This window comes from Acipenser ruthenus, chromosome 9, assembly GCF_902713425.1.
Source record: "Acipenser ruthenus chromosome 9, fAciRut3.2 maternal haplotype, whole genome shotgun sequence".
NCBI lineage: Eukaryota > Metazoa > Chordata > Actinopteri > Acipenseriformes > Acipenseridae > Acipenser > Acipenser ruthenus.
The window spans coordinates 52,636,315-52,663,522 of record NC_081197.1 but is presented as its reverse complement, the minus strand read 5'-3'; the positions used below and the strand labels follow the sequence as shown (position 1 = coordinate 52,663,522).

General features: G+C 36.9%; 1 protein-coding gene across 1 annotated transcript; it reads left to right on the top strand.

Moving 5' to 3' along the window:
* On the top strand, nucleotides 1-26,691 carry LOC117405491 (LON peptidase N-terminal domain and RING finger protein 2-like). The gene is made up of 12 exons (XM_034008588.3): nucleotides 1-1,605; nucleotides 8,574-8,692; nucleotides 9,484-9,606; nucleotides 11,102-11,251; nucleotides 11,899-12,130; nucleotides 12,976-13,078; nucleotides 13,664-13,778; nucleotides 15,913-16,034; nucleotides 17,766-17,924; nucleotides 18,296-18,458; nucleotides 20,536-20,685; nucleotides 21,891-26,691. Exons 1-12 carry the CDS (start codon nucleotides 801-803, stop codon nucleotides 22,047-22,049), a joined length of 2,400 nt encoding a protein of 799 aa, XP_033864479.3. The 5' UTR covers nucleotides 1-800; the 3' UTR covers nucleotides 22,050-26,691.
* The last annotated feature ends 517 nt before the right edge of the window (nucleotides 26,692-27,208 follow it).

Below are 27,208 nucleotides of genomic sequence, written 5' to 3'. Positions count from 1 at the left end.
TAGTATCACGTGCTTTAATACTACAGCCACTGGGAGCTTTTGAAAGGATTTGCATTTTCCAGCAACAGCAATGCACGTTTACAAAGAGATGCAACTAATGATGGACATTTCACAAAATTGAAGAGACCAATTTGTAAAAGAAAATACTTTTTTGTTTGTTTAATGGGATAATGAAGATAAGAATGTTCATTTTTTTTCTTAAAGAAAACATGAAATAGTCGCTTTCTTAATCCTGCCTGTGAAACAGAGAGGTAGAATGAATTTACAGTAGCAGGTTGGTGGAATGACGAGGTGTTGCTAGGCTGTACTCACAGGAACGCCTTGTTTTCAATACAGATTGGACAACTAAAATGAGTCTAGTTAATGATACACTGTAGAATGAGCCGCTTAACAAAATAAGTATATTAACCATCAGTTTATTAATAGGGAAAGTTCACTTCATTTATTTTTTGTAACTCAAGTTAACAACACGTGGAGATATTTGACACAACTGCTGAGGATTGTCAGACTGCAGACTGTAAACACTTCCAGATTGACGCAAGACAACACAGTGGTGGCCATTCTTTATTTCTTATATGCAAATAAAATTGTTTCTTCCAATTAATATGACAGCGAGAATAATCCGTGACTATATGCTGGACGCCACGGATTTACATAGGCCTATTGCGATGTGTGGTGATGCATGTTTTGGTAGCCAAAAGGTGATTGACATTAACAGTATTCAGTACGTTTAACACTTTCCGTATTTACTACGGGAGTTAAAAGTTATCGAGTGTGACAGTTTTTTTTACATTACGACAATGGAGACAGGAACTCAAAAGCACTCTCAAAACTACCTCTGCGACTTCACGAACCCCAGCGCCCCCGGAATCTGCCCGGAGATGCTAGAGGTAGCCCAAAAGGCATTCCGGGCCGGCGATTACTCTCTAGCAGCCGACATTTACGGCTCACAACTGGCTGATCTGCAACATCCCGATCGGGGTCTGTGTCTCCGAAAAGGAGACGCCTTGGCTCGGGCTGGCCGGATCGGAGAAGCCCTTGACTTGTACTGCACCGCCGCCAATCTTGGCAAACTGCGGCCAGAGGAACTCCAGTTGCTGGTGGAGAGCATTGCTGACAGTCTCCGGGAAAAAGAACTGAAATTGTCGAGCCTGGAGCGGAAGACAAGCTACGGAAACCAAAACAATGGGAAAAGTGGCGAAACAAGCGATTATGTTAACAAAAGTAAATGTTCTGTAGACGACGACATCGAAAAGTTTGGAGATATGGACGAAAATGAAGAATCTCTGGACCTGTTTTCGTGTCGGGTGTGTACCTGCTTACTGTCAGACCCCACAACGCTACAGTGTGGACACACATTCTGCAAACGGTGCCTGGAAAACGACGCTGTCACAGAATGCAAAAGCTGCAAATACAAACTGAATAAAAAGAACGGTCAACTTTACCCCATTGGATTTAGAGTGAATGTAATTCTTGGAAGTTTGTTGGATAAATGGTACGAGACCGAGAGCAAGGCCAGAAGATTATATTTGGAAGGCGAGTGCCTCTGTAAAAAGCAAGAATTTGGGGCTGCTTTAGAGAAGTATAATACTGCTATAGAACTGGGTAAGTCTTTTTAGTAGTGTGTGTGTGATTATATATATATATATATATATATATATATATATATATATATATATATATATATATATATATATATATAATTAGTTGAGCAGGGGAAGGATAGACTATATGTATGACCTACTTCAATATTTCAAAACGAGGAGCAAACTCACCAGCAACTTTATTACAGACTGGAGCAGAAGTTAATATCAAAAGGATGTATAAAAGCAAAACATAATTAAATACACTAGATTATTCTGTACAATTCTGTTGTTGTGTTTGAGTGATTGATTTTGGCAATTATTTTACAGAATCGAATGGGTTGGAGACTTACCAGCTCCCACGCCCTATACAGGGTTGGATTATCCAATTAGGTTTTGTTGAAGTTTTTTTTATTTATTTATTATTATTTTATTATTATTGGCTGTGTGCGGGGATACTAGTGTATACTTAAAACGTGTAATTTAACACATTGGATAATCATTTTGTATTATTATTTCAGTATTACATGCTAATTGATTTGTTTTGACATATGTTATGTGTCCTTGGTGTTATGTACATATTGCAGTGCGTTTTGAATAATGGTGGCTTTGTAACACTTCAGCGCTAATTACACAATCTCCAGATTGTATGTCAGGTACTCCCAGGGCCAGATAATCTAGATTTGCAACTTGGCAGTTGAAGCCAGTAGAGCATGAAAAAAAAGAAACATACTGTTCCTTGGCACACACGTTTTAACCCTATTTGTACTCGGAAGCCATGCAGTCTTGAGTCTGACTGGTCAACATGTACATTGTGGTGAGGTTGCATGGCTCCTGTGTTGTGTCATTAGCCCCTTTCAGACTGGCACTCCTACCCGGGTCTGGACGCAGGTTCCAGCTACCCGGGTCAGTAGAGTTAAACCACGTATCAAGGTTGTATCTGGGTTGACACGCTTTGACCCGGGTTGAGCGAGACAAAATGCATGACAGCAGTTCGTGAGCCGATGAAATAACAAACAGCCAGCCTGCGTGAAGGTTTCACTTCCGCAAGGAACATTTCTGTTTATTCTGTTTAGCCATGTTTTTGTTGATTGAGACACAGCATGAGCCAGATTGCAGCAGGAATGTAGAAACATTTGCCTTAATCAATATTTGGGCCGACGGTTCAATCCAGAGAAGCTGCTTCCAGGGCATCGATACACACATTGTCCACTTGCGTCTGTCACCCAGGCCAGCCCTGCGTTATCAAAAGCAGTGTGAAATCACATGGCCGACCCACTGGGTTATATACACTGCCCTCCAATGATTAGTCAATAATACATGACTCAGGCATTTGTCATGCCAGCATATTTGGTAAGCTTTTAAATGTACTGTTTGTATTTTTACAACAAATATGGTATCTTTCCTGTTAAATGAGATGTGCCCAAAGGCTGAATTTTGGACCCTTATGTTTTCGGTGATAATTGGCACGTGTTTTTACTTGTAAATACAACCCCTATAAGAATCATATTGAATTCAGAAGGGATTGGCTGAATTATTTGCTGTACTTCCTTCATTGATGTCAGTGGGCTTGTTTTTAATTTTGCAAAGAAATGTGCTACAGTAAGTTAGACCTGTATGTTTTTGTTGACTAATCAATTGTCTGCAGCAAGAAGTACAAAACATCTTGGTAAGGGTCCTGCTGATCCTTTTTATCTTTATATGACTGCCAGAAATCAGATTATTAATGATAATGTGATTGTCAATCAAACATTGTCAGTATAAATCAAGACTAAATAAATTGTCAATAATGTTATTGTTCCAACCCGAGACACTGTTCTGATCTACTGTAAGTACCTAATCTTCCATTTGTTCTGCCAGTTACCTGGATACTGCAGATGTAGCTTACTGTGACCTAATTACTATATTTACAGAACTCAAATAAGACTGTCTTGTTTTTCTTGTTTTCTTACTTATTTTTTCATGTCCTGGCTGTAGGTTAATTTGAACTTGGCCCCAATACCTTTTAATGTGTAATTCCCTGGCAGCAGTATGTAGCCTATTTAAAACGAATATGGTGGCATGTTACGTAAACTAACCTTTGGATAAAGGGGTTCTGTTGTTACACAGCACAGCAATTGATACGTAGATTACCTACTGATATCTTATGTAGTACTGGTATGATTTACTTCAGTATCCAAAATATTTCTCCAGGATTTAATATGTGGTTCTTTCTGTATGTCCAAAGTGTAGTCTACTGTAATGGTATGATTTTGAGCTTGGGCAGCTTACCGTAGTTTACATTAGAAAAATATTTAGATTTTACAGTTGCAGGATCCTACTGCAGGCAGGCCAATTGCCGTTAATCCCACTGTTCAATTTTCTCATGGCCTTAATTCTTTTCTTGTCCTAATCCTTTTTGCCTTTATAGTTCCACATGCTCTCATTCTTTTCAGATCACAACATTTTCTAGTTCATTAATTAATTAATGTTTAAACAACAGAACATCAGTTGAAATACCAGAACAAAGCAGATTTACAGTAAATTAGATGTCATTTAAAGAATATTTAAAGAACATAGTTTTCCAAATAACCCCAAGGTTATGTGCCTCAGCCCGAACTATTCAAAAAAAAAAGTATTGTGCATTTTTAGTTGTGCAAAATTGTCTGGAAGGTGAAAATCTGGGCTTGGTGAAATATTTCCCTCTGCGCACCTTCTCCAGTTACAGTACCTGGAGTAAGTACTCTTTGTGCTTTTACTATCAATCTTCTGTCTGTCAAGATTTGTAAATGTATTATTGAATCTGAAATTGTATATTAAGGCTTAATATGGAGACTTGCAGAACATATCCTAAATAGTAGTTAACTTAAAAAAAAACAAAAAAAAAAACGTCAGAAAGTGGAGTTGTTTTTATTAAAAATGATATTTGATCTGAAAGCAAATTTGTTCTAGTTGGCACACATCCTGTATGGATTACACAGCAAATAAGGAACTGTAGTGCATGAAAATAACAGACTCTGAGGCACTGCTGTGAAAGCAGCTGATGTATGAGCTGCAATCAGGTGTGGTAAACACATGACGCCTCAGCCCTTCGAAGATTCCAGTAGGTTCTCTGTCAGGGTTGAAGCAATTTAACAAGGTGGCTGTGTTTTAGGATTCGTCAGTTTCACTTTTTTCATGTTGTGTTGAGGAAATAGTAAGAAGTGCTTACTTATGTCGTTCCTATAAGGTTGTGGACAGACAGCTTTTTTATGATTTGCTGATGTTAGTGATCTTACATAATAAACGCTGAGTCTCAAATAGTCGCCGGTCTCCAATAGGCACCTGGGCTACGGGCAAATATTGTAAATAAACGCCAGGGCGTTTATTTAAAGTTTTACGGTAGATAGAGTTTATTTGCTGATCCAACGGTATTGGCAATTTCTGTGTAAACAACGATAGTTTACAATAATGGACTTTTCTTTTGATGAAGTACTATAACTTTATTTAAATGAATAATATAACTTTATCGGTAACTAGATAAATGGATTTGTGTAAACTGATCAGTGACTGAAATCTGATGTTCACTTATGATTTTTTTGTTTTGGAAAAATAAATTCAACACAAAATAGAAAAGCATCCCTTGGACTACACATGTTATTATATAATTGTGTGCATCGCTAGCCTGCTTTTTGTACGTTTTCTGAAAAGTGGGTTTACATGACATAAATTGTTAGTTTTTTTAAATACTTTTGTTATTCTAGGTGGTGCTTTCTGAAAACTCACTTTATATAGGAATAAAAATATTAATTCAGAAAATATCAGAATTCTTAGTCGCATCTTTTTTTCTCATTATATTGTTCAGCTACTCAAAAACAATATTTATTCAGTGATGTGTTTTCATATGTGAATCAAAGGGCTATTACTGTAAATGGACTTTGTGAAGCTGATCATTTATTATGAAATGCCTTTTTATAGTGGATTGACTTTTATGTTGGCAGATAATAGTACAGTAGTAAACTTGAAATCCCAATTCAATATTATGGGTTTTCTTTGGGCACCACATGCTCTCTACACTTGTCAGCTGAACTGTCTGGCGGCTTATTCTAGCTGTTTATGTTGCCTAATGGAGTATGTGCATAATTGTGCTATCAGTCGTAATAATTCCTGTTCTCTATGACTGTACCCAGTCAGTAAACCGCAGCCCAACCACTTTAATTTCTATGCATGCGCACCGATGAAGCGATCTCTTTTCCGTGTGGAAATCAAGATAGTCTTTCTGTACCATGCCATTGAATAAGCATTAGGAACCAAAAAAAAATCAGTCCCGATTCCCTACGTGCCACTACTGATGGTACACGAATCAGTCTCTGTCTCCGATACACATTGCGTATTTTAAATATTTGCAGGTTCAAGTCACATGTAAAGAATACATTGTCTAGGCCTTACTTTACCCCAGTGAATTAACTACAAAACAAAGGATGCAAAATAGCAGTTCAAGTTAAACGTTGTTTTGTTTATTCCCGAAATAAATAGTACATAAAGTTTACATTGCATTATTTTTTCATTCCTTGCCATTGCTCTTACTTCACAGTAAAGTGGCAATCCACATTCCCTCTAAGCTTTTTAGATACTGAGAAACTTGGCTGAGAAAGGGTCAATTACCAGTGAGAAACCTTTACCACGCATTAACCCTTTTAATATATTATTTTTGTTGCATTACACGATTTTGAAACAATATTCCAACACAAGTATCTCAACAATTTTACAATTTTCTTTACATTTTTTATTTTTATGAAGCGTATATTTAGCTTTATGAAGCCTGTCTGAGATCTTATCATTACTGCAGCCCTGTCAGTTGTTATCATAGATATAGACTGGTGCCCTGCATAGAATTGCTTTATACTCCTGTATAAAACACTGGCATCTGCACTGCCTTTAATTGAAACCATAGGGCTACTGATTTTTCCATTTTTGGGAATAGCAAATTTTGTTTTTCAAAAATGGCCAGTTTTTTCCCCCTACTTTTTATCAGTGTATTAATCATTAAACGTGGCATTTGAACATAAATATAATTAATGTTGATAGTTAAAAGATGTAAATGAATAAGTATTACCACAGTTCTTTATTTTTTATTAAAGCCAAGAGTTTTTTGATAAGACTCTTGTTGCTGTAATAGTAAGTAAAGCACCTGAAGACACTTCAAACCTGTCATAATGTTTATAGACATCACTTGGCTCATTGCTGGCATTAAAATAAGCAGGAAAACCTAAGATTTATATCACAACAGTTTAGAAAACCAAATGTCCAGCACTGTGGTGAGAATCATATTTACAGTCTTCCACAACACTGTAGTTCAGTCTACAAGTGAAGGTGTTTTATCTTATTGCTGGCATTACAATAACACAGTAAAACATTTGAAACAGTTCAGTAACAGTCCAGCAATGTCATGTCAGAGTAACCCTGTGTACAGTACTCTACACATTAAGTTTATTGCTGACATTACAATAACCAGGATAAAATGTGAAACAAGGCGTGTTTCTCTAAACAGAATCAGTGCTGTGTATCACCCTAGTGCAGTTAAAATAGCACCTCTTTTAATGTAAACGCCTAATTAATCCTCCCAATTGTTTCTTTGCTGATTCTGCCTTGTTATTTGCTAAATTTAATAAGAGGTGTGTCTCCGAACAGAATGTCTTTATGAAACCAGCGGTGTGTAGTGTAGTGACTACATCCTGTACACAGTAAAGTGATCCATTTCCTTTAAGGAATGTATAGCTAGAAAAATTTCTTTTTAGCTTGTTTTTCTTCATCGTCGGATAATATAATTTAAATCAGAAACGGCCATGGTTTAATATTGCTAATTTATAGCTTTATAAATAATTAAACAACAATTCAACACGCATTACAGTACCTTAGTTTTTCAGCATAGAATGCAGTGCTTTGCCATTGCTGCCATCTTATTTGCTTCTTTCTTCGTTTCTACGTGTTTACGACCAGCATTATGATCTTTCAATGGTCTTTTACTGAAACATCGCATTTCTTTTTCACTTGAGTGAAGTCGCATGGTGAATAAACTCAACTTCCAAAAAAAATGCACATGGTATGTTTTCAATTACTATACACGTTAAATGTGTATTTTCGACTAAACTAATATTTATTATTACATTTTTACCAGTTTCAAAACGCTTGATGATATTTCTGGAATGTTTTTTTCAAAGTATTGTGATTTTTAATTGTTTACCGGAGTATTTATATTTCTCATTACTGCAGAAAGATTGTGCTTCACTGATTAGTATTCAATTATACGACGAGTTCAAAACTGCAAAGTCCATGAGCAGCACCGAGCGAGCTCTGCACAAATGTGACCTGCATTTTAACAGAGAATCAGCTGCAAGATGCAAATATGCTTATGTTAACGCTTTGCAAGAATGCTCTCAAAATGATAGGTTTACCTCGATGTTGGAGTCTTGATTTAAGGTTGATATTTATGATAATAACTTGCAAAAGTAAATGGAGTGTGAAGGTTGTTGCTACTTATTGCGAAAAATGTGCGCATTTTAGCCTTCGAGGGAACGCTGGTGGCAATAGACACATTTTCATAAAGTAATAACGTGAAGTTTACGTGTGCCTTTTTGTAGCTGAACAAGCAAAAGACAGTATTCACCCGCAAGATGCTTTCAAAACAAGACAAATCTGGCTGGAAAACTGCCAATGTGGCAGCACTGACTGGGGGAGTAGCCTCACATGCATTACCTAGCCTAGTAAATGTTACCTCAAGCGCAATTAATAAATAAAACACGAATTTCTATCATTTTTATCATTATTTTATTGGCGTTCCTGTACTTTCAGATTTAGGACATAGGACCACTGGACATAGGTGCTTGGGATTTTTCTTACAAAGTTGGCATCTCTGGTATTGTGTAAGCATGCTTTGTTGTAATGTTTGCCAACTGACTCTGATAACCTGCCAACTATTGAGCTTTAGCATATCCCTGTGTGTTACTAAATATTAACTGTCCTATTTTACAGCTCCTTTTGATTACATCCTGATGGGAGAACGTGCCAAACTCCACACAGCTATGAACAATTACACCCAAGCTGTTCAAGATGGGGACAGCGCTTGCCGGTTAAAACCTCTATGGCCCAAGGTAAAATACCATATAGTTTTGAATATCATTGCACGACTGGGTAGGATAAGCAGTAAGTAAAGGGATCCCACCAATAGACTCTTTCCATCCTACCGGATGACCGCAAGCTACCAGCCCCTGGAGGACATAGGCCAGAGGGCCCTGTGAAATTTTCCAGTGGGATGTCGGCCTCCTCACACACTGCAACAAAATCTTCAACAAATTCCTGTCTGCTGTCGTGGTTTGTAGTGCTTGGGAGCCTCGCTGATGCTCTTCATACTTGATGTGATTCTTTAGATGGATTTTTGACATTAAATGATCTTTGCAGGCATCTTTTCGGGTCGAGTCAATTGAATGCTGACAGCATTTGCAGACCATCATACCACCTGATTCGTAGAAGTCACTGGGGAACTGACTTACCATACTCTCAACTTTTGGTGTTAGTTTTTCATTTCTAAGGTTTTTCCAGTTGTAAAAAGCCTTCTGAAAAGCTATTACTAATGAGGTAACTTCACCTTCAGTGTAGTGAGAAAAAACCCGCTCTACGCTGCGTCTTTGCGTCTCAGCAACGACCAGCATGGTAGATGCCTGCCCTGTACTGTACAAAATGCGTGCACATTTCCAAAGCTTCACAATTTCCCTTCAAATATGTAATTTCAAGCTTAATGCTCTACTTCCAAATGCATTTTTCTTTCAGTTGTTTCAGGCAGTTTTATCCATTCCAAGTTTTAGTGTGAGCTTACAGTATGTATGTTGAGGTTCTTCAAGCTGCTGATTCATTTTAACAGACAGTTCCTTCTTTTCTTGTACAGGCACACTATTTGAAGGCTATTGCACTGACCAAGGTTGGCAGAAAGGAGGAGGCATTGAAAGAGTTTCTTTTCTGTGCAGCTTTAAGGCCTGAATGGAGCTCAGTGAAACTGGAAGCACAAAAGGTAATGCCCACTGAGCACTCTGTTTCTCAATTATAGCCAGGTAGCCACAATCTCTTTTGTGTCCATTTCAAGTGGCAGAATTTGCAATGTGTACATTTTCTGTTTCAGCAGTCTATTGCTACCAGGGAAATGCATGTGTAACAGCAGTGCGAGAAGTGTGTTTGCTACAAGTGCTGTTGGAATCATGGGAAATGGTGCACTGAAAGTAGCACACATGTCGTTCTAAATGTGGTTGTAATATGTATAACTGGAAACCACCCACCCCTCCTACCATTAGTGTTATGTGTTCTGTATTTAAAGAGTAAGTTGCTACAACTGTTTAAATAAAGTACTTGCAATTTTTCTTTTTATTTACCATACTGACAACATTTTACACTTACAACTTTAAAGCCTGTTTCAAAGAACCACAGACAAGAGGAGGGGGGGCACGCCCCAAAAAGATTGAGAACCACTGCTCTAAATCACTGCAGGAAGAGCGATTTAAAATCAAAACAACAAAAAAAAAACATAACAAGTGCTCTGGCTTTTCTGTTCCATACCTTGTTATTGCTGTGTTACCTTTTTGACAATGTGGGCAATAATCCTTACACTATCACTGCACTGGAGCAGACGTTTTGAAAAGACCTTTGAAACAGTCTTTAAAGTTGTACGTTAAGTTATCAGGATGTTAACAAAGAAAAGAAAAATTACAGGTCCTTTATTTAAACAGTTGTAGCAACACGTGGGGACATGTAATGCTGTCTTTTTCGGAACCCCGCTACTTACTCTTTAATGGATAGTAATTCCCATTGTCAGTTAAGCTTCTGATGTGCTTTGCAATTTGTTTTTGTGTTAGGCTTCATTATGACTCCAGTTAGAATAACATTTTTAAATATAAAACCTATAGGGAGGATTTCCATAGAAAGCTATATATTTCCAACTATCATTTTTGGTCCAGGTTTGTGGTCTGTGAGGACGTGCAAAAAAAAGTCTAAATGTAAACAAAATTAAAAGTAAAATTAGCGTAACAAATTCACTTGAAGATCTAGTATTTTTTGTTTTATTAATAACTCAATGTTGTGGTGAATGATTGAGTATGTTTGACCAAAGAAAAAAAAAAAAGAGTGAAAACCCAGGAAAGTGTAAAACTCACCACCAGTGTGTCTGTTCAAGCACTACAGTACATGTCTTAAACAACCTGTGAATGTGTTACGATAATGAACTTTGATGGTTTTCTGAATAATTGTGTGGCCATGCACAGGAGGTTTGACAGTGTGTTTTAAATGATGGTTCCTGATGGCTCCAAACAGTGCCTGCTCAAGCGGTGTTTTGCACACGTTAACAGGGCAAGTCCATTCTGGAAATCTCTATCTTTTGTACGGGTTGAACAATAATTGCTCCCAGAGGCTGTAGGAAAAAGGTGCTGTGTGCTGGTGATAACCCCTATTGCAGAGCTCTGCTTACATGCGTTCTGCACAGTCACCCTAATTCTTCTTCCTGCTGTCTCGACCCACAGATCCTGTGTGAGACGTTTTCGTCGGTGTTTGAGAACGACAGCTTTCCAGCTCCTCTACGACCCCAGCCATCATACGCACAGCTCAAACCCTCCCTTAACTCCATCAGCTCGCCGCTTACAGATGAGAGGCTAAGTGATGGGTGTTCAAAAGTAATGTCACGTTTTGTGAACTTTATCTTTAGGAGAGAACTGATTCTACACTGTCTACTGTAATTCTAACTAATCAGAAAACATAAATAATGGAATACCTTGCTCCTTCTTTACATTTTTAATTCACTCACAATCCTTGGCCTCCCTTAAAGATATCACTTGGTCCAAACTATTCTTGGGGGGGGGGGTCTACTGCCTCATCCAGTGGGTTTGAGGCAATTGTTCTATGCTTTTTTGTCACATAATCATCAACAACAATAAATCAAACTGCTCAAATGTATGAGTTGTTGGGGTTTGTCCTGAATTATTGAAATCGTGTTGTTGTGGCTTGGAAGGGATTTTGAATAGGCACATGTCACTTGGTGGCCAAATGTATTTTATTATTTTTCTTAAATTTTAAAGAGTTACCAGTAGTTTTAATTAAAAGTGAATTTGTTTTCTGTTACTTTATGAACTGAAGTACAACTGACATTTCATCCTCCAAAACATGATAAAATTAAAATACACTATAAACAAAAACTAAAAACCTGGAACCCCTACAACTGGAATTAGTTTTAAATCATTAATGCATTTTTTACTTTTTCATTGGTTTGTTGCTTGTACAGTATAAAAAGAACAGCATTTTTTTTTTTTTTTTTTTTTTTTAGGACTCCCTATTCAAAGTATCCAAAATGGCACCTTGCGACAGTAGTGTGTTTACCACTGTTGAGTCTGTGAAGACTCCACACTCTTTGAATAAACTTGACTTACCCTTTGAGGACACAAAGACTCTGGGGTCAGTGCTGTCCAGTCTTCCAGGCTCGAGCCTCAAGAGGAGATGCCCCAGCGACTCTGGGCCATCTCAGGGCTTTGAACTCCCCTACAAAATTCTTAAACAAGGTTTGTATTTTATCATATCCCAAGAGAGTTGTTTTTTTCAGGATTCTCTCTGAATAGTACAGTGAGAAGTGCATTATATCTTGCTGTGTATGGGTATAGTTTTTATCAGTGTTGGTGTTTATTTCATTATTTCATTTGTGCTGTAGATGGTATGCCACCAGAGGGCTTAACTTGTATTGTAACGCTTGAAATGTTTTTGCTTACGATTGTAAGTCGCCCTGGATAAGGGCGTCTGCTAAGAAATAAATAATAATAATAATAATAATTCAAATAATTAGTGTAGAAAAAAGGGTTTAGGAAAATTCATGAAATGAACAGATTGCATGTGTTTTTATTTTTATTACTTCACTTTTTCTTGGTGTTTTTATTGTTGTGAAAAAAACGTTTTTCACAGCTAAAAGTTAATTGAATTGGGTTGCATAGATTCGGTTTAAATATATTTAATTTCCTGCAGATTTCTCAAATTACATACTGGAGAAGCAGTGATAATTTGAATCTGTAGAAAAATCTAATCTGTGGAAAACAAATTATGTGTCACATGTTAATTTTACAATACAATAAGCATGGAGTGGCAAACAGAGGCCACCTACAAACAAACTGGCAACACAGAGGATCAGTGTTCTTAATGCATTATTATAAATCCATGTATTCAGAGGCACGTGCAGTAATGTTGCTATTAAAAAAATGCTGGCTTTGAATTGGGAAAACTGAGGTATCAAGATTGCACAAGAGTTCAGATTAAATAATCCTGTTGCAGGACATACCTAATGTTGCATAAGGAGTGCTGTTCATAATGAAGTAAAAAATGCTTGGATGATTGCATTCCTGTATTCTTGTTTTCACAGATGGGGAGTGTTTACCTCAGAAAACTGCAGTCCATAAAGGGTCACGGGAAGTCCCCATTCATCTGGTGGACTCCTCTGATCTGGAGTGCTCTCTCTGCATGAGGTACTCTGCAGTAATACTGTTGAGCTGTGAAGACACCTGTGTGACCCACATTCAACTACAAGCTGGGATCTGAACAGTCTCAGAGCCCAAACTTTGGCTGCATAGGATTTTAATGTAAAACATGTGTTGGTTAAAGATGAAGTGCTGATTTTGAACACTCGGTCATAAATGAGTTAAAACTATAACTCCTAGTTGACACATTTGCCTTCATCAGAGTTATGTTATGTTATGACAGAGATGAAGGCATTAGCCGAAATGTTTGCTTGACTTCTTGTAGTTTGACCTCGCCATAAGAAAGTTTTCAATAACAAGTTGACATAATTACTAGTGCATAAATAGTATTTTAATCATAAACCAATTATAAATAATATATTATATATATATATATATATATATATATATATATATATATATATATATATATATATATATATTAGAAATCTTAAATTTCTATTTCTGCTTTTGGATTGAATGTAAAGAAATTATTATTTTTTTTATATATATACAGTATATAGATATATCTGCCTATGCCCTCTATGACTGGCTATCCATCTTAATCTTTGAATTCTCTCTGACAATCCACAGGTTGTTTTATGAACCAGTCACCACTCCATGCGGACACACCTTCTGTCTGAAATGTCTTGAGCGATGCCTTGACCACAACCCCAGCTGTCCACTCTGTAAAGAGGACCTTTCATTGGTGAGGAAATTAGCTTGTTTACTTCTTTTAATAAATGAACACATTAAATGAACCAAACCACACATTCTGTTTGTTATTCTGGATGAAACTTTGGTTGGAGCATGAGGAAATGTTATACAAAACTAAACAAAGGGATCAACTACAGTATATAAAGCCACATGTAGTTTGTTGGTCAGTTGGCCATGAAATTTGTAGAAGCAAAGATTTAGCAGAGTTTGAAAGCTGCCTAAGAGTGCATGTCTGAATAGTCATTCTTTCCAGACACGTGGTCCTGGACTCATCCCATAGGATAGTGGTGTGTGCGGTCATGGTGACTGGTGTCTGATGGAAAAATTTGTCTTCAGAATACTGTGGCATACGGGACACTCTTGTACTATATAGCCTTCCAAATTTGGGGCAATATAAGCCACATTCATCATTTGTTTTAGTGTCTTAAATCTCCAGAAGTGGCCACTTATGGAATTGTCGTGGTAGGCCGCTAAAACTAGTCCATGTATAAGTTGAGGAATGTAGATTTGATTGTAGCATCCCTGCGTTTCCTATTCTTTATCTATAACATTCACTTGGACCCCGTTCACACTACTGTGCTGGCCCAGGGCCACCCCAGGACCCCCGCATATTTTGGTCTGCAACCCATTCACAGCTGTAAATATTCATTTTCATAATGGATACTTCACTCAGATTGCAAATGACTAACAGGTTGTACATACAAGGAGTGACATTCACAAGACAAGCTCACGACTGACCACCTAATACTACTGCTCCCTCCTAAGGAAAGACACGGCATTAAATAATAATTAATTAATTATTCAATAATCGATTACACCTGGAATTATTTTATATAAAAATAAACTATTTCACTCATTCCATTACAATAAACATTTATATATTTTACATTACACATGTTTTTTCTCATTTACATGTATTTGTTCAAACTGCGTGAATACCGTCTTTATTTACAAACTAAATACAGCAATACACCGTCATATCAAATGCACTTTGCTTAACAGCATGCACGAGACATAATAAAATACTGCTCTATCGGCAGCAGAATAACATTAACAATAAGAATCACAATAACAGGCACTGAAATATTACAGTGAAAATACAAATTGTTACTCATTCAAATTCTAAGCAAGTTACAAGCTTACCAGTGCCATTAATCAATAAAACAAATAAACTTAAGTTTTTTTAGCTTTTATTTTTATTTATTTATTTACTTCAAATAGTACAAAACAGCACATTACCATTGATGTGAAATTCGTCCTTGCCAAACTCGTTGATCCAATCTTTAGGGGTGATTGTTACTGTTTTCGGCATCTTTGAACAGCTCTGGACACTGATTGAAGTAAACTGAAGCCCCATTCAAAACTGAACTTGAATACCGGAAGCAGTTTTATTAGACAGGCATGTTTATGTAAATTTAAAGCAAAGTTGCCTGCGTTAATGTTTATATATGGTACGTGTATTGATTTGGTTATTATCAAACAAACAAAAAAAAGCCTTGCATGTTTTTTCCCCCTCTTCAAATGTAAAACAAAAAAATCTCTGACATCATAGAAAATCTGCGTTTTTCTGTGTTACCATAGAAAATCCATGTTTTTCCCTGATATTCCACAGCAAATGGATTCCTAGGATCCCTGCTACTGAGCTACATAATCAAATTGGTAATGTGAAAAGGCGGCCCTAAGTCTGCTTTGCGTTCATATATATGTAAAGGCCGGCCCTGGTCCTGGATTGCAAAGGTGGCCTAAATCTAGGCCGACCCCGAGCTGCCTTTTCTTTTCTGGAGCGTTCACATATGAGAAAAGGCGGCCCTGAGGCGCCCTTGGGCCGCCTTAAATCGAAGCTGTGAATGGGGTCTAAGATGCAGACACATTTCCCCTCTGAAATTTTTGTAACCTTGGATCACATTTCTCCTCTCAGACCCAGCAGCGGGTATCATATGACAAAGTGCCAAACAAAACTTTCAGCAACAGAAACGAGTGAGCTAGCTGTATATAGTAAGCAAGTAGTTCTGCAGTATGGATTGGGGTCCTATTACCCAGGTTTGACCTTTGCTCCTACAGTTAACATTTGGGTAAATGATCCTTTGCACTCTGTGTTGAGTCTTTGACTTCTCTCCCTTTTTTAGTATCTGGCCACCAAAATGTACAACAAGACTTTTGTAACAGAAGAAGTGATCAATCGCTACCTATCAGAAGAGCTGGCTGAAAGGAAAACATTCTATGAGGAGGAGATGAAGGAACTGTCCAAGTAAGAGCTCCTTTTAATATCAGAGCAGGGGTCTCCAGTCCTGGTCCTGGGGGGCCATTGTCCCTCCTGGTTTTTGTTCCAACTGTACCATAAATTACTTATTAGAAGCTTAATTGGTCCAATTAAGTAATTTAGGGTACAGTTGGAACAAAAACCAGGAGGGACACCGGCCCTCTAGGACCAGGATTGGAGACCCCTGAGTTAGAGGGATCACATCGTAAGCTGAGCGGTGTATCTCCCAAATAGCTCACCAAGAAGACTAGCAAATTGTTTTTAAGTAGTAAAATATTGCCCTGCTTGTTAATAATACAGTGAGGGAAAACCATATTTAGGTATCCTATGTATGTCTACCTTTTGAGTTGTACAGTATATGTAGTGAACCATTTATTCAATAGTGATCAAAGTTGGTTGGTACTTTCACTAGCACAGGAGTATCAAAATCTGGAGATATAAGGAAGCGTCTACACACATCCGTATGTCACTTTTTTTGTTTTTACTTGCACACACTGGATGTAGGTTACGGTGGCCTACTTTTTCACCGTAGTGATGGCTCTAACTTTGTATTTAGAACCGTCGGTGGTGGGGGATGATTGGAATTGACCTAATGCTCAGAATAGAATTTAAGGGCCATATACATAAAGTATGTTTATCTCTTAGACGTGTGTAAATTTAGCTGCACTTAAGTCCTGTAGTTATTTTGAGTTGCTTATTCATAAAGCATGTTTATCTCTGCACGCGCTTTAGTCTGGTCTACAGTTTAGATGCGGTTACTTAGAACACAATAGAATTTGTCAAACAAGGGTAGGGCTTGTGAAGTATTGTTTTAAGCTTTTTTGGGTTACATTTATGCAAAAACCAGTACTCTTTCTTTCATTTTTTATTTATTTAAATAATCACATCAAATGTACTATTATAGAACAATTACTGGTATTTTGCCTTCCATTGCTATGACCTGTGAAAAACAAAACTTATTTTCAGTTGTTATATAGTTAGATATTTTATACATTGCATTTTTTTCCTTTTTGTGTTTGACCCCTGTTTTCAGTAATTGCGTACTACGTGGATATATGCCTACTTACCAAATCACATCATTTTAAACTGATGGCGCTACTATAAAGGGGTGTACAAGGCTTAACTTTTAACCTAAGGGTTATTAATGTGCAAATTGGAGTTAAGTGCATCTGGTTAATGGGCTACTTTTTCATTATGAGCCGCCTGCTTCCATTGCTGCATTGCTTCATTTCAGTTAAAATAAAATGTTTTATTAGGCTACTTGACTTTAAAAACAAATAAATAAATAAATAATAATAGTAATAATTTAAGTACTTTAAAAAAAAGCCCTTTTTGTTATCAACTCAATAAATACACAAATTGCCTTAAATTCAAATCTGCTGCAGGACAAAATCTCTGTAAAGGAATATTGAACTGTGAATTATCCACAAAGACAAAATAGTTTACTTGTATCTGCATGAACATAGCTATGCCTTGCCTATCTTCACATTGAGACGCACATGGCTAAAACAAAACGTGGCTCTTTATGAATACAACCCTAAGTGATCACCACTAGTTCGATGTCAATGACTTACCAGTGTAGCAAGTCATGGAATGATTTCTGTGCAATGTAGCACAGCCTTTGCTTGAATGTGAATTACAGATACATTCTTATGGTACTGTTCTATATTTAAAAAACTGTCCATGGTACAGCATTTAATATGGCATCCTGTTTTGCAGCTTGAATAAGGAAGTGCCCATTTTTGTATGTACCATGGCGTTTCCGACTATCTCGTGCCCTCTACATGTTTTTGAACCACGTTACCGCCTCATGATCCGAAGATGTATGGAAACTGGCACCAAGCAGTTTGGGATGTGCATAGCGGATGAGCGCAATAGGTAAGGCATCTAAACAGTACAAGCATGTGGTGTGTGTTTCAAAGAAACCACAAAGTGCAAATCAATATCATATGAAATCCTAAGTCTGACCATTTTACACAACACCAGTTGATGGAAATGTATTTCTTTTAGTGGAACTGAAATACACATCGACTGAGTTTGTAGTTTGAATAGATTCACTTTCAAATCTAGAATAAGCAAATACTGCCCCCAAAGATCATCAGGAAGCTTCGATTTTAAAATGCATCACTCTTAAAAGCCTTGAGTTTGAGGGATTTTTTAAGGGCAAAGTTTGATATTGAATCCAAAACTGTTGGCTGCATGAGGTCAGGAATTGTTATGTAGCTGAGCACACTTGCTTTGTATTTCAGGTTTGCTGACTATGGTTGTATGCTGGAAGTTCGAGATGTCAAGTTCTTTCCAGATGGCCGGTCAGTTGTGGACACTATTGGAGTGGCCCGGTTTAAAGTCCTTAGCCATAGCCAAAGAGATGGGTATAACACTGCCAACATAGAATACCTGGAAGACAAAAAGGTAAACCCTGCACCTCTACAATTGCCCTTGTAAAGAGCCAGTATCACATACATGGATGTAAGATGAATTGGACCTTGCTGTGCTGTTCCCTATCTTCCCAGAAAGCCTGTTGGTTTTAGACATGTTTTATTTTAGCATTTTTAGACACCATTAAAACGTAGAACACCTACTGCAATGGTAATTGCATGCAGTAAATCATACCAAGACCGTTCTGGTTGTGAGCTGAGGTCAGAACCAGTGTTCGGTTTTCATCTTGATCACTGTTCTTAATCAGAAGCTTAGTCATTCCCAGCTGTCATCCTGGCATTTTGCCTAGGCTTTTAACTCATTCATTCATTCATTCATTCATTCATTCATTCATTAATGTCACGTTAGGTTACTGTAGTAATAGAAAAAAAATACTTGCAAACAAATGTTTGAATTATTAAAATATCAACCAACTCTGAAATGTCACTACAAGTATATTTCTGTATATTGTGGCAGCAAGAAATGAAACGGAACAGCATTTCACTTTTTTCTTGCTTAGAATGTGTATTGTTAATGTTGTTATTAGGGCTACAGCATTGTAATAACTGTCGCTTTGACTTACTACCTGTTCATTGAATGGAGCTGGATCTTCCTTTTATAAAGACACTTTGGCTGAAGAGCAGCTCCTGAAATTAAGTCAAGGGAAATTTAAACCACTTAATTGCAAACATAATAAAACAAGATAGGGGGGCTGTGATTCCAAGCTACTGTACTGCTTAAGTGTTAACAGGGTTTCATGACACTTAGGGGTAGATGTACTAAGATGGTCCAGTCACAGCGCAAACATAACGCAATTTGCATTTTCATTACAACAATTCGCAAAGTATACATTTTGTCATATGTACTAACAGAAAATATGTTAATGAAAAGAGCTGCCATACACTAATTTAAATATTTGTTGTGTCTTTTTAGCAAGAGTTGCTAGATTCATGCGACATTGTTCAAATAAATAACAGGAGTTGAGTTGTGGTTTGCTGCAGCAGAGGGTGCTCGAAGGATAACGTCTATACATGCAACGGTGCAAGAATCAAAATAACATTGTTTTTGTTAAATGTAAACATCATCTATAAAATGCATTTTGTTCTGTATTCATTTTACCTATATTAATGCTGTTATATATATATATATATATATATATATATATATATATATATATATATATATATATATATATATATAATATATAACATCAGATTCTATAGTGGGGCCCAACCTTCACCCTCAAAAAGTTTTTCATAATCCTACAGTAGCCCCTCGCTAAACCGGACATGTTTGTTCGACATAAGGAGGTGTCAGGTTTAACAACAATACAATAAAATGTAGCACACTTTTTTTGTATTTTAGCCTACTGGTAACACAAAATAAATCCTGCTGCTGCATTATACACATTGGTGTACAATGCGAATAAAAGATTATTTTAAATTGAAACTAAATGATTTTAGTTTTTTTATTATTATTTATTTTATTTTAATTATTATTATTTATAACTTGCCCTAGTAGCCTAGACAATTACCACACAATAGATCATGGTCCATACATATGTTCAGAATGAGCTGGAGGGGTTAGTGGCACATGTGTGCAGTCTATTGCTCCCAACACGCTGGGAAAACCAGAAATGTCATAGAAATTTGTTTTCAAGGCTTGTAAGTACACCCCGACTTTAGTGAAAATGAGGTACTCAAAAATGTATTGAGCGCAACTGGCAATGCATGAGAAAAAGCGGACTGGGAAATGCAGTTGCAACTGTTTAAAACGTGCTTTCAAATGTTCTGAACAAATTGATGCAATTGTAAGGGTCGCTATTGTCTGCAGCTTTAGTACATCCCATTATAATATTTGTGAACTCTCATTTACATATTCATCTAAGGTTGAACCACAAAGAAAAACTGCTGCTGCAAAGCATTCCCTAAAAGTCGCTAACAGCATTGCGCTTGTTTAGTACATTTCACCCTAGACTTCCGACTCATTTGCGACTTTTGCGACAGGCACAACACTTCAGTACATGTACCCCATAGTGTTAGCTTTATCTTGAACTCTTTGTTTAATATAGACAGAGGGAGAGGAGTATGCTGAGCTGGTGCGACTTCACAACTCTGTGTATGATCAGGCTGTTTCATGGTTTACATCTCTGAAGGACAACATGAAGAGTCAGATTCTCAGCCACTTCGGATCAATGCCTGGAAAGGAGTCAGACCCTCAAGTAAGTGATTTTACAACATATGAGAATCCAAATGTGTCCAGTACACACCTAACTGCAGCTAGGCAAATATAGTTAGCCCTGTGCTTCAATTTGCATTAAAAATAAGCTCAAGGGTGTGTATCATAAGCTCATCAGAAATCTACATAAAGTGGTGTGGGATGAATATGTACACTACTATGGAGATTTCACTGTGCCTGTTTTCAGTTCTAGATAGACTAAGACAGAGCAATTGGGTGCACAAGGGGTACTTTATAGTTAAGTATATCGACATTGTGAAAGTAAAACCGAAAGAGATTAGTATGAAAGTAAAGAGGCCAACAGGTTTTGGTTTATGGATAAGGAAATCCAAATCAGCCAGGAACATTAGGCACCTATTTAGAACACCACAGCAGATCACGCAGATGGAGACTTAAACCCACAGCTGTGGGCAGAAACCAGTGATGGCACCCCAGACACACTCCTAGATACCAGAACAGCTGCTCTTTGTGAAATCACAGCATGTCTCTGCAAATTTAAGTGCAGTTCCACATCAAACCACTTCTGCCATTGACCAATTCAATTTCATAGGATTTGTAGAGACCTTAGAGGCACAGAGGATGTTCAGCTTTTTTTTTTAAAATAAATGTATGCAAGTTGTGAGTAAATGTTATACAGTACAATAATACATGCCATCCATGATCATCATCACTTTCCTAATTGTTGCATTGGTATGTTGTTGCTAGGCAGGCTTCTTGCTATGGGAAGTGTCTATATAGTCTCAGTGGCACCATTAACTTTTTATTGTGCACTTTCCCAAGGTGCCATGCTTCACTTCACCACCTTGTTTTCTCTATTGGGAAAACATATATGCTCTGTTGTACTTTAGGAAATTATTTTACTTTTAAACATTATAACTATAAAATTGTATCTGCATTGTGTTATATAAGCTGGTCTATTTTAACCATTTTGGGGTGCTGCATTTAATTAAATGAATGTTTTACGTTGATTTTGTATATGAACATTTCAAATATGTAGAAATCAAATTTACAGATTTAAAAATATGCCGAATTACTGGACTGTGATATACAATAGGTAGTAAGCACTGCCCATCAAATCGACCATCTAGTGAGCAGGGTGTGTGTGTGTGTGTGTGTCAGAAAAGATACACGTTTAAAGGGCTGGTTCCTCTTAAGAAAACTAAATTCACTCTTTTCTTGTTTCTCTAGGCCAGTCCCAATGGACCTGCTTGGTGCTGGTGGTTACTAGCAGTACTTCCATTAGAGAACCGAGCCCAGCTGACCATACTTGCCATGACATGCCTGAAAGAACGACTGATTGCCATAAGACGTGTGTTAATTTTTGTCACCCGCAAAAGATCTTCATGACGATGATGCACACTGAAGTTCAGATAGTTGGAATATGAACTAGTAGCTTTATTTCTTGGCATTCATAGTTCAGCTTGTGCCTGACCACCTTAACAGATCCGAGTCCATTGTCCTATTTATTTATAATTCAGAAGAAGAGGAAAAATGGTTTAATTGCGTGATCCTTTGCCTAGGATTCAGACTTGAAGCACTAGAGCACCTTAAGTAATCTTGGAGTACAGAAGTTTGTTTGTGTGTGTGTGTGTGTGCTGCTCATGGGTGTTGTGTACCTGTAAAAAAGTTAGAAGTTTAACACTGAAGAACAATACAAAGTAGAGGATGTCCACCTTTCTTTCAGAAGCTGCTGTTTTTGTCTGTCATCTCAGAAGATTTGTGTCCTTAAAAATCATTACCAATTTATTGTGAAACATCTCATACAACAGAACAATATTCATATGAAACTGCTAATTTATAGATTTTAATGGCTTGCTCTCAGTCTTCTGGATAGCACAAAGCTAGTTTCATTAACATCTATACTGAGGGGTTTTGTCTGTATTTAAAACATAGTGCCATTGTACTGTGTATAACTCTATTGCTCCAGTATGCTAATGTTCAATGACACCTTTCCGAAATAAGATACAAGCTTAATCTATATGTGTCATCGCTCTATTCTGGTGTTCTGAAGTATTGTGATTGCTGTATTTAGATTGTTTATTTTTAAAATGTGAATTCTGGAGGTGCAGTGTGTCAAGTTTCCATGTGTGGTTCTTTACACGTGAAGAACAGCACAGGTTTGTGGCTGAAAATAACGTCCACAGAAAGGGATAGGGTCAATCTCATTTACTCATGAACATGACGTAAAACACAGGAAATCTTGTTCTATGTCCTTTAAACCGATGGTTTTCAGCCATGGTGGTCTGCAATAGCTGCACAGTTTCATTATATACCTCTCGGTTAAATTATTATTTTTTTCTTTAATTAATAAGTCGTGTGATAAATTAGTTGAAATAGTATTCCCTACTAACGATATGCCACCCCACCAATAGGCATGTGAAAAACAATTTTGGCAAGAGCAGTAAAACACATTATTAAACAACCAGGCACAAGGCATTTACAAATCACAGTTTATTACATCATCTTAACACTGTGCTTTAAGGAGGCTGTGTAGTCCAGAGCTTAAAGAAAAGGGCATTGTTCAAATCCCGGCTCACTTAACCTCCTTATGCTCTGTCTTTCGGGTGAGACGTTGTTTTAAGTGACTCTGCAGCTGCTGCATAGTTCACACACCCTAGTCTCTAAGTTGCCTTGGATAAAGGCGTATGCTAAATAAATAATAAACAGTTTCACTCAAACAAGGCGTCACCTCACAACCATGGATTTCCAGGTGAGATTATCTCCTGTACCGGTTCTCTGTGCATGGAAACCACATTTTCCCAAGCTGTCTGCAGAAACAGCACGGCTAATTTGAATGTCGACCTCCTTTCCCCTTCATTTGCATGACGTCAGTTGAAAAGAGGGTCTTTGAGTAAAATAAACTGAGCCAATGGAAACCTGAAATGTATAGGGTCATTTTTCATTTGGCTGAAGCACAGTGGCTCGAGTAAAATTAGAACACTCATGGAAACTCCCCCATTGATGTGACTTTAATCAGGCTGCATGTACAACCCCCCCCCCCCCCCCCCCCCCTTAATTACAGGTCCAATTATATATTATTAAAATACTGAAATTAATATACGGTATGTTACAGGCAATCTGCCATAAGACAGTCATTTAATGAATTCGGACACTTTAACTCAGCAAAGCTTCTCAGGGTCTGTGAAATCAGCTTTTAAGTATTATTTTCCTATCAAATAATGAAACTACTGGAGATTGGTATAGCATTTTTTCAAATGCTTCTTTGTCAGTTGCCTGTAAAATGACTATGCAAACAATTTCTTTGTCTACATACCGTAGCAACAAGTTGACAAGGTTTAAATGTCTCTGAGGACCATTCAGTTATTCTATAAGAATTAAGAACAACACTGTTACTTATGCTGACTTGTATTCTTAAAAGATGAAAAGTATCAAATAAAGGGGCACTGCTCTTCCATTATTTAGAAATGTGTTAAATTACAATTCCCCTCAACTTGTTCTTACTTACTTGTTGTGTTTTTTGGGATTTAAAGGTGTAGTGTATCATATTACGTGTTTAAGCCTGTATTGAAAATATCTGCTTTATAGGTGTTATATTTTTAATATTGTCAGTATAACAAAAAAAACCCCCAAAAAATCAAATAGCCACCTTCTGTTGCTAGTAATTGGAAATGTAAACAAACTGGACTATTAGCAAGGTCTGCTTTTTAGCAAAAAAGTAAAATTGACTGTCGGTGAAATTACACTGTAGAAGTGTCTAGTAAACCCAACACCATTTGTAAGTTGTTGTACATGTGTTGGCAACAAAAATATAACAGCTTTTTGGATTTCCCAATATGATGATTTGAACCTGTAACTACAAAAAAAAGTTCACCCTTTTATTTTGTAAAACAAGTTGATCTAAGAGAAGTGTAGCATGAACTTTTTGGGTGCTATTGATGATTCCTTTTTTGTTTTATGATGTTCTGTTTGATGTAACTAACTTCACACTAACAGTATTGTTATTGTTTTGTTAGCTTCAGGGATCTATATGCAGAAACAGTGTACTATTGAGGCCTTAAAGCTTTTCTGTAAGAGTTCATAGTCTCTGAGCATCTACTTGTTGTGCTGTAGTTGTCTTTCATGGTGTCCAGAATAAGGCTGGATAGTTCTTGTTTGGGGTCATCACAAAATGCTGCATTTATCACTTCATGTATATTTGTATTATAAAGAGAAGTATATTTGACATCTGTTGTATTTAAAATAAAAAAAGAAAACAAAAAGGTGTACATTTTTAGGTACAGATAAATACTGCAGAAGAGATGTTTCAAACTTTTTTTGGTTGAAAGCCATGTCGATTACCAGAAATGAAATAAAAAGACTAAAACCTTTGTTAGCTAAAATTTTAACAAGCCAAGTAAAAAGCTGCAAAGACCAATACAAAAGATAAGGTTAGCTCTCAAAAGAGGCATATTCAACAAGACTTATAGTATGGCTAACGAGCCATCGGTTGAACATACCTGCTGTATAGGGAAAAAGTTTTGTATGAGAAATACTGTGGGCAGAATTTGGATTACAAGCTGCTAATGTTCATAGAGCCCATAGAAGTAAAAAAAACAATTATAACCTGCATTGATTTTAATTAGGGGTGAGTCCGAATATTGGAGTAATCGAGTATTCTAAATAAAATTACTACTTGAATACTTTGAGCAAGTTTCAAATGCTTGTTGATTTCTAAAACAAATGGAAAAATGTGCAAATATGGCACTGTATTTGAGAGGAGGAAGTTAAAAAGTGATCAGCCACTAGAATTGTCACCTCGCTGATAATTGATAATTGCTATTGGATAAGGGAGTACATGAGCAATGAAAATGGCATCTTAAAAAAAAGCAACGCGTGGACGTACAGTATTTTGAAAAATGTTAAACAAGACCACCGTGCAATGTATCTCTGCAGCACAAGTATTTCGTTTGAGTTCTGCTGTTACTGGCCTACTGATATCGTCTTGATTCCAGATTCAGATGTTTCTTCGCTGTTGCTGTTGATGTATTTATCTGTGCATCCCGATGCGTGGTTGCTGCAGTACGTTCTAAGGACCTGCCACCAGAGGGCGAGTATTCAGGTATTCAAAACTTTTATTCTTGGTATATTTGAATATCTTATTTGAAATTCCCACCCCTAATTTTAATATTAAGAGAAAATTAGTTCCCAACACTCTTAGGTGAAATGTAAAAAAAAAAAAAAAAGTCAATACCTGTCATACAGAGAGAGAAATAAGTTGCCAAAGTAAGGTAAAAATGTCCTCTCTTCCTTTTTCTCCCAATGTTTTTTGCAGACCGCAGGGAGTTTTATCCATGCATATGTATATTACAGGACAGGACTGTAGTATATTTCCATGTTTTGTCAACGTTGTCGACTCTGTAATTGGATACAATAAAAATGTAGAGATGTACAGAACTTGTTAGGAAATGTACTCTGAATCGACGAGGAAAGGTAACAAAATCTTCCTACATGTTTTTGGTAGTTCATGTACTATTTTTCATATAGGCAAGTCTTGAAGCTGTATACTATATATTGTCCAAAATATTTCACATGTACAAAAAGTGTCAAGTTAGACCAAGAGGGACCATTGAAAGGTGTGATATCTACAAAAGGGGCCAGGTTTGTAAAGATGTAATGTACAAATAAGACGCTATTGGGGCAAGCTTGCAGCCTTATTTTTTTATGGCAGTATGAACTAGTAGCAACATGAATAAAAAAAAAAAAAGTGGGGGCCAAGTCTTTACAGAACTGGTGCAGTAGTATTTTGGACTTAATGGTAGGCTTCAAATGACATACAGGTAAATGTGTAAGATCTTGTCAAAGCCACTAGATGGCGATCAAACATTGACAAGTGCTAGCAGCACTGTTGAGCACTGATTCAACATAATGCTAACAGGACAGAATTTTTTACATTGAAAGACATAACAATGTACATCACGAGTGCTGTTTAAAAAGAGAAATGACAGCTGTCCTATTTAATTAATTATTACCCGGTTTGCTAGTTTAAAATGTGTGTTATGTTTTGGCTGAAGAAAATTGAACTCCTGAATGAGTAGAAAAAGTCACTGGCTTTGTGTTGTGCGTTGGTGCATCATGCAGGCTCACTCAAGATTAAGAATTCACTACTGTAATAAACATAACAAGACACATTGTAATGATACACAACCAGTATACCTAAATATAAAAAAGTATTTTGGACAAAGTAACGTTTAAGTAGAACTGCAGATGTTGCAGTAATACTGTAGTTTGTGTCTGAGGTGGGGAAAATATATATTGATACAAAACAAACTTTAGAATTTATGGGCTGGATAAAATGATGTGTTCAAGTTACAGTTCAGGTTCTCAGCTCCATTATAAAATGTGTGCTGGGGCACTGACAAAGTATGGAATAGGAGGATCTGTGGAGTGAGACGATGGGAAGGGATTTTTTTTTTCCCTTAGTTGACAAACCCAAAGCAAAACCAATAAATGAAAGTGTTAATAAATAAACCAAGAAACAAAAGGAATCAAAACAATTTCAATATGCC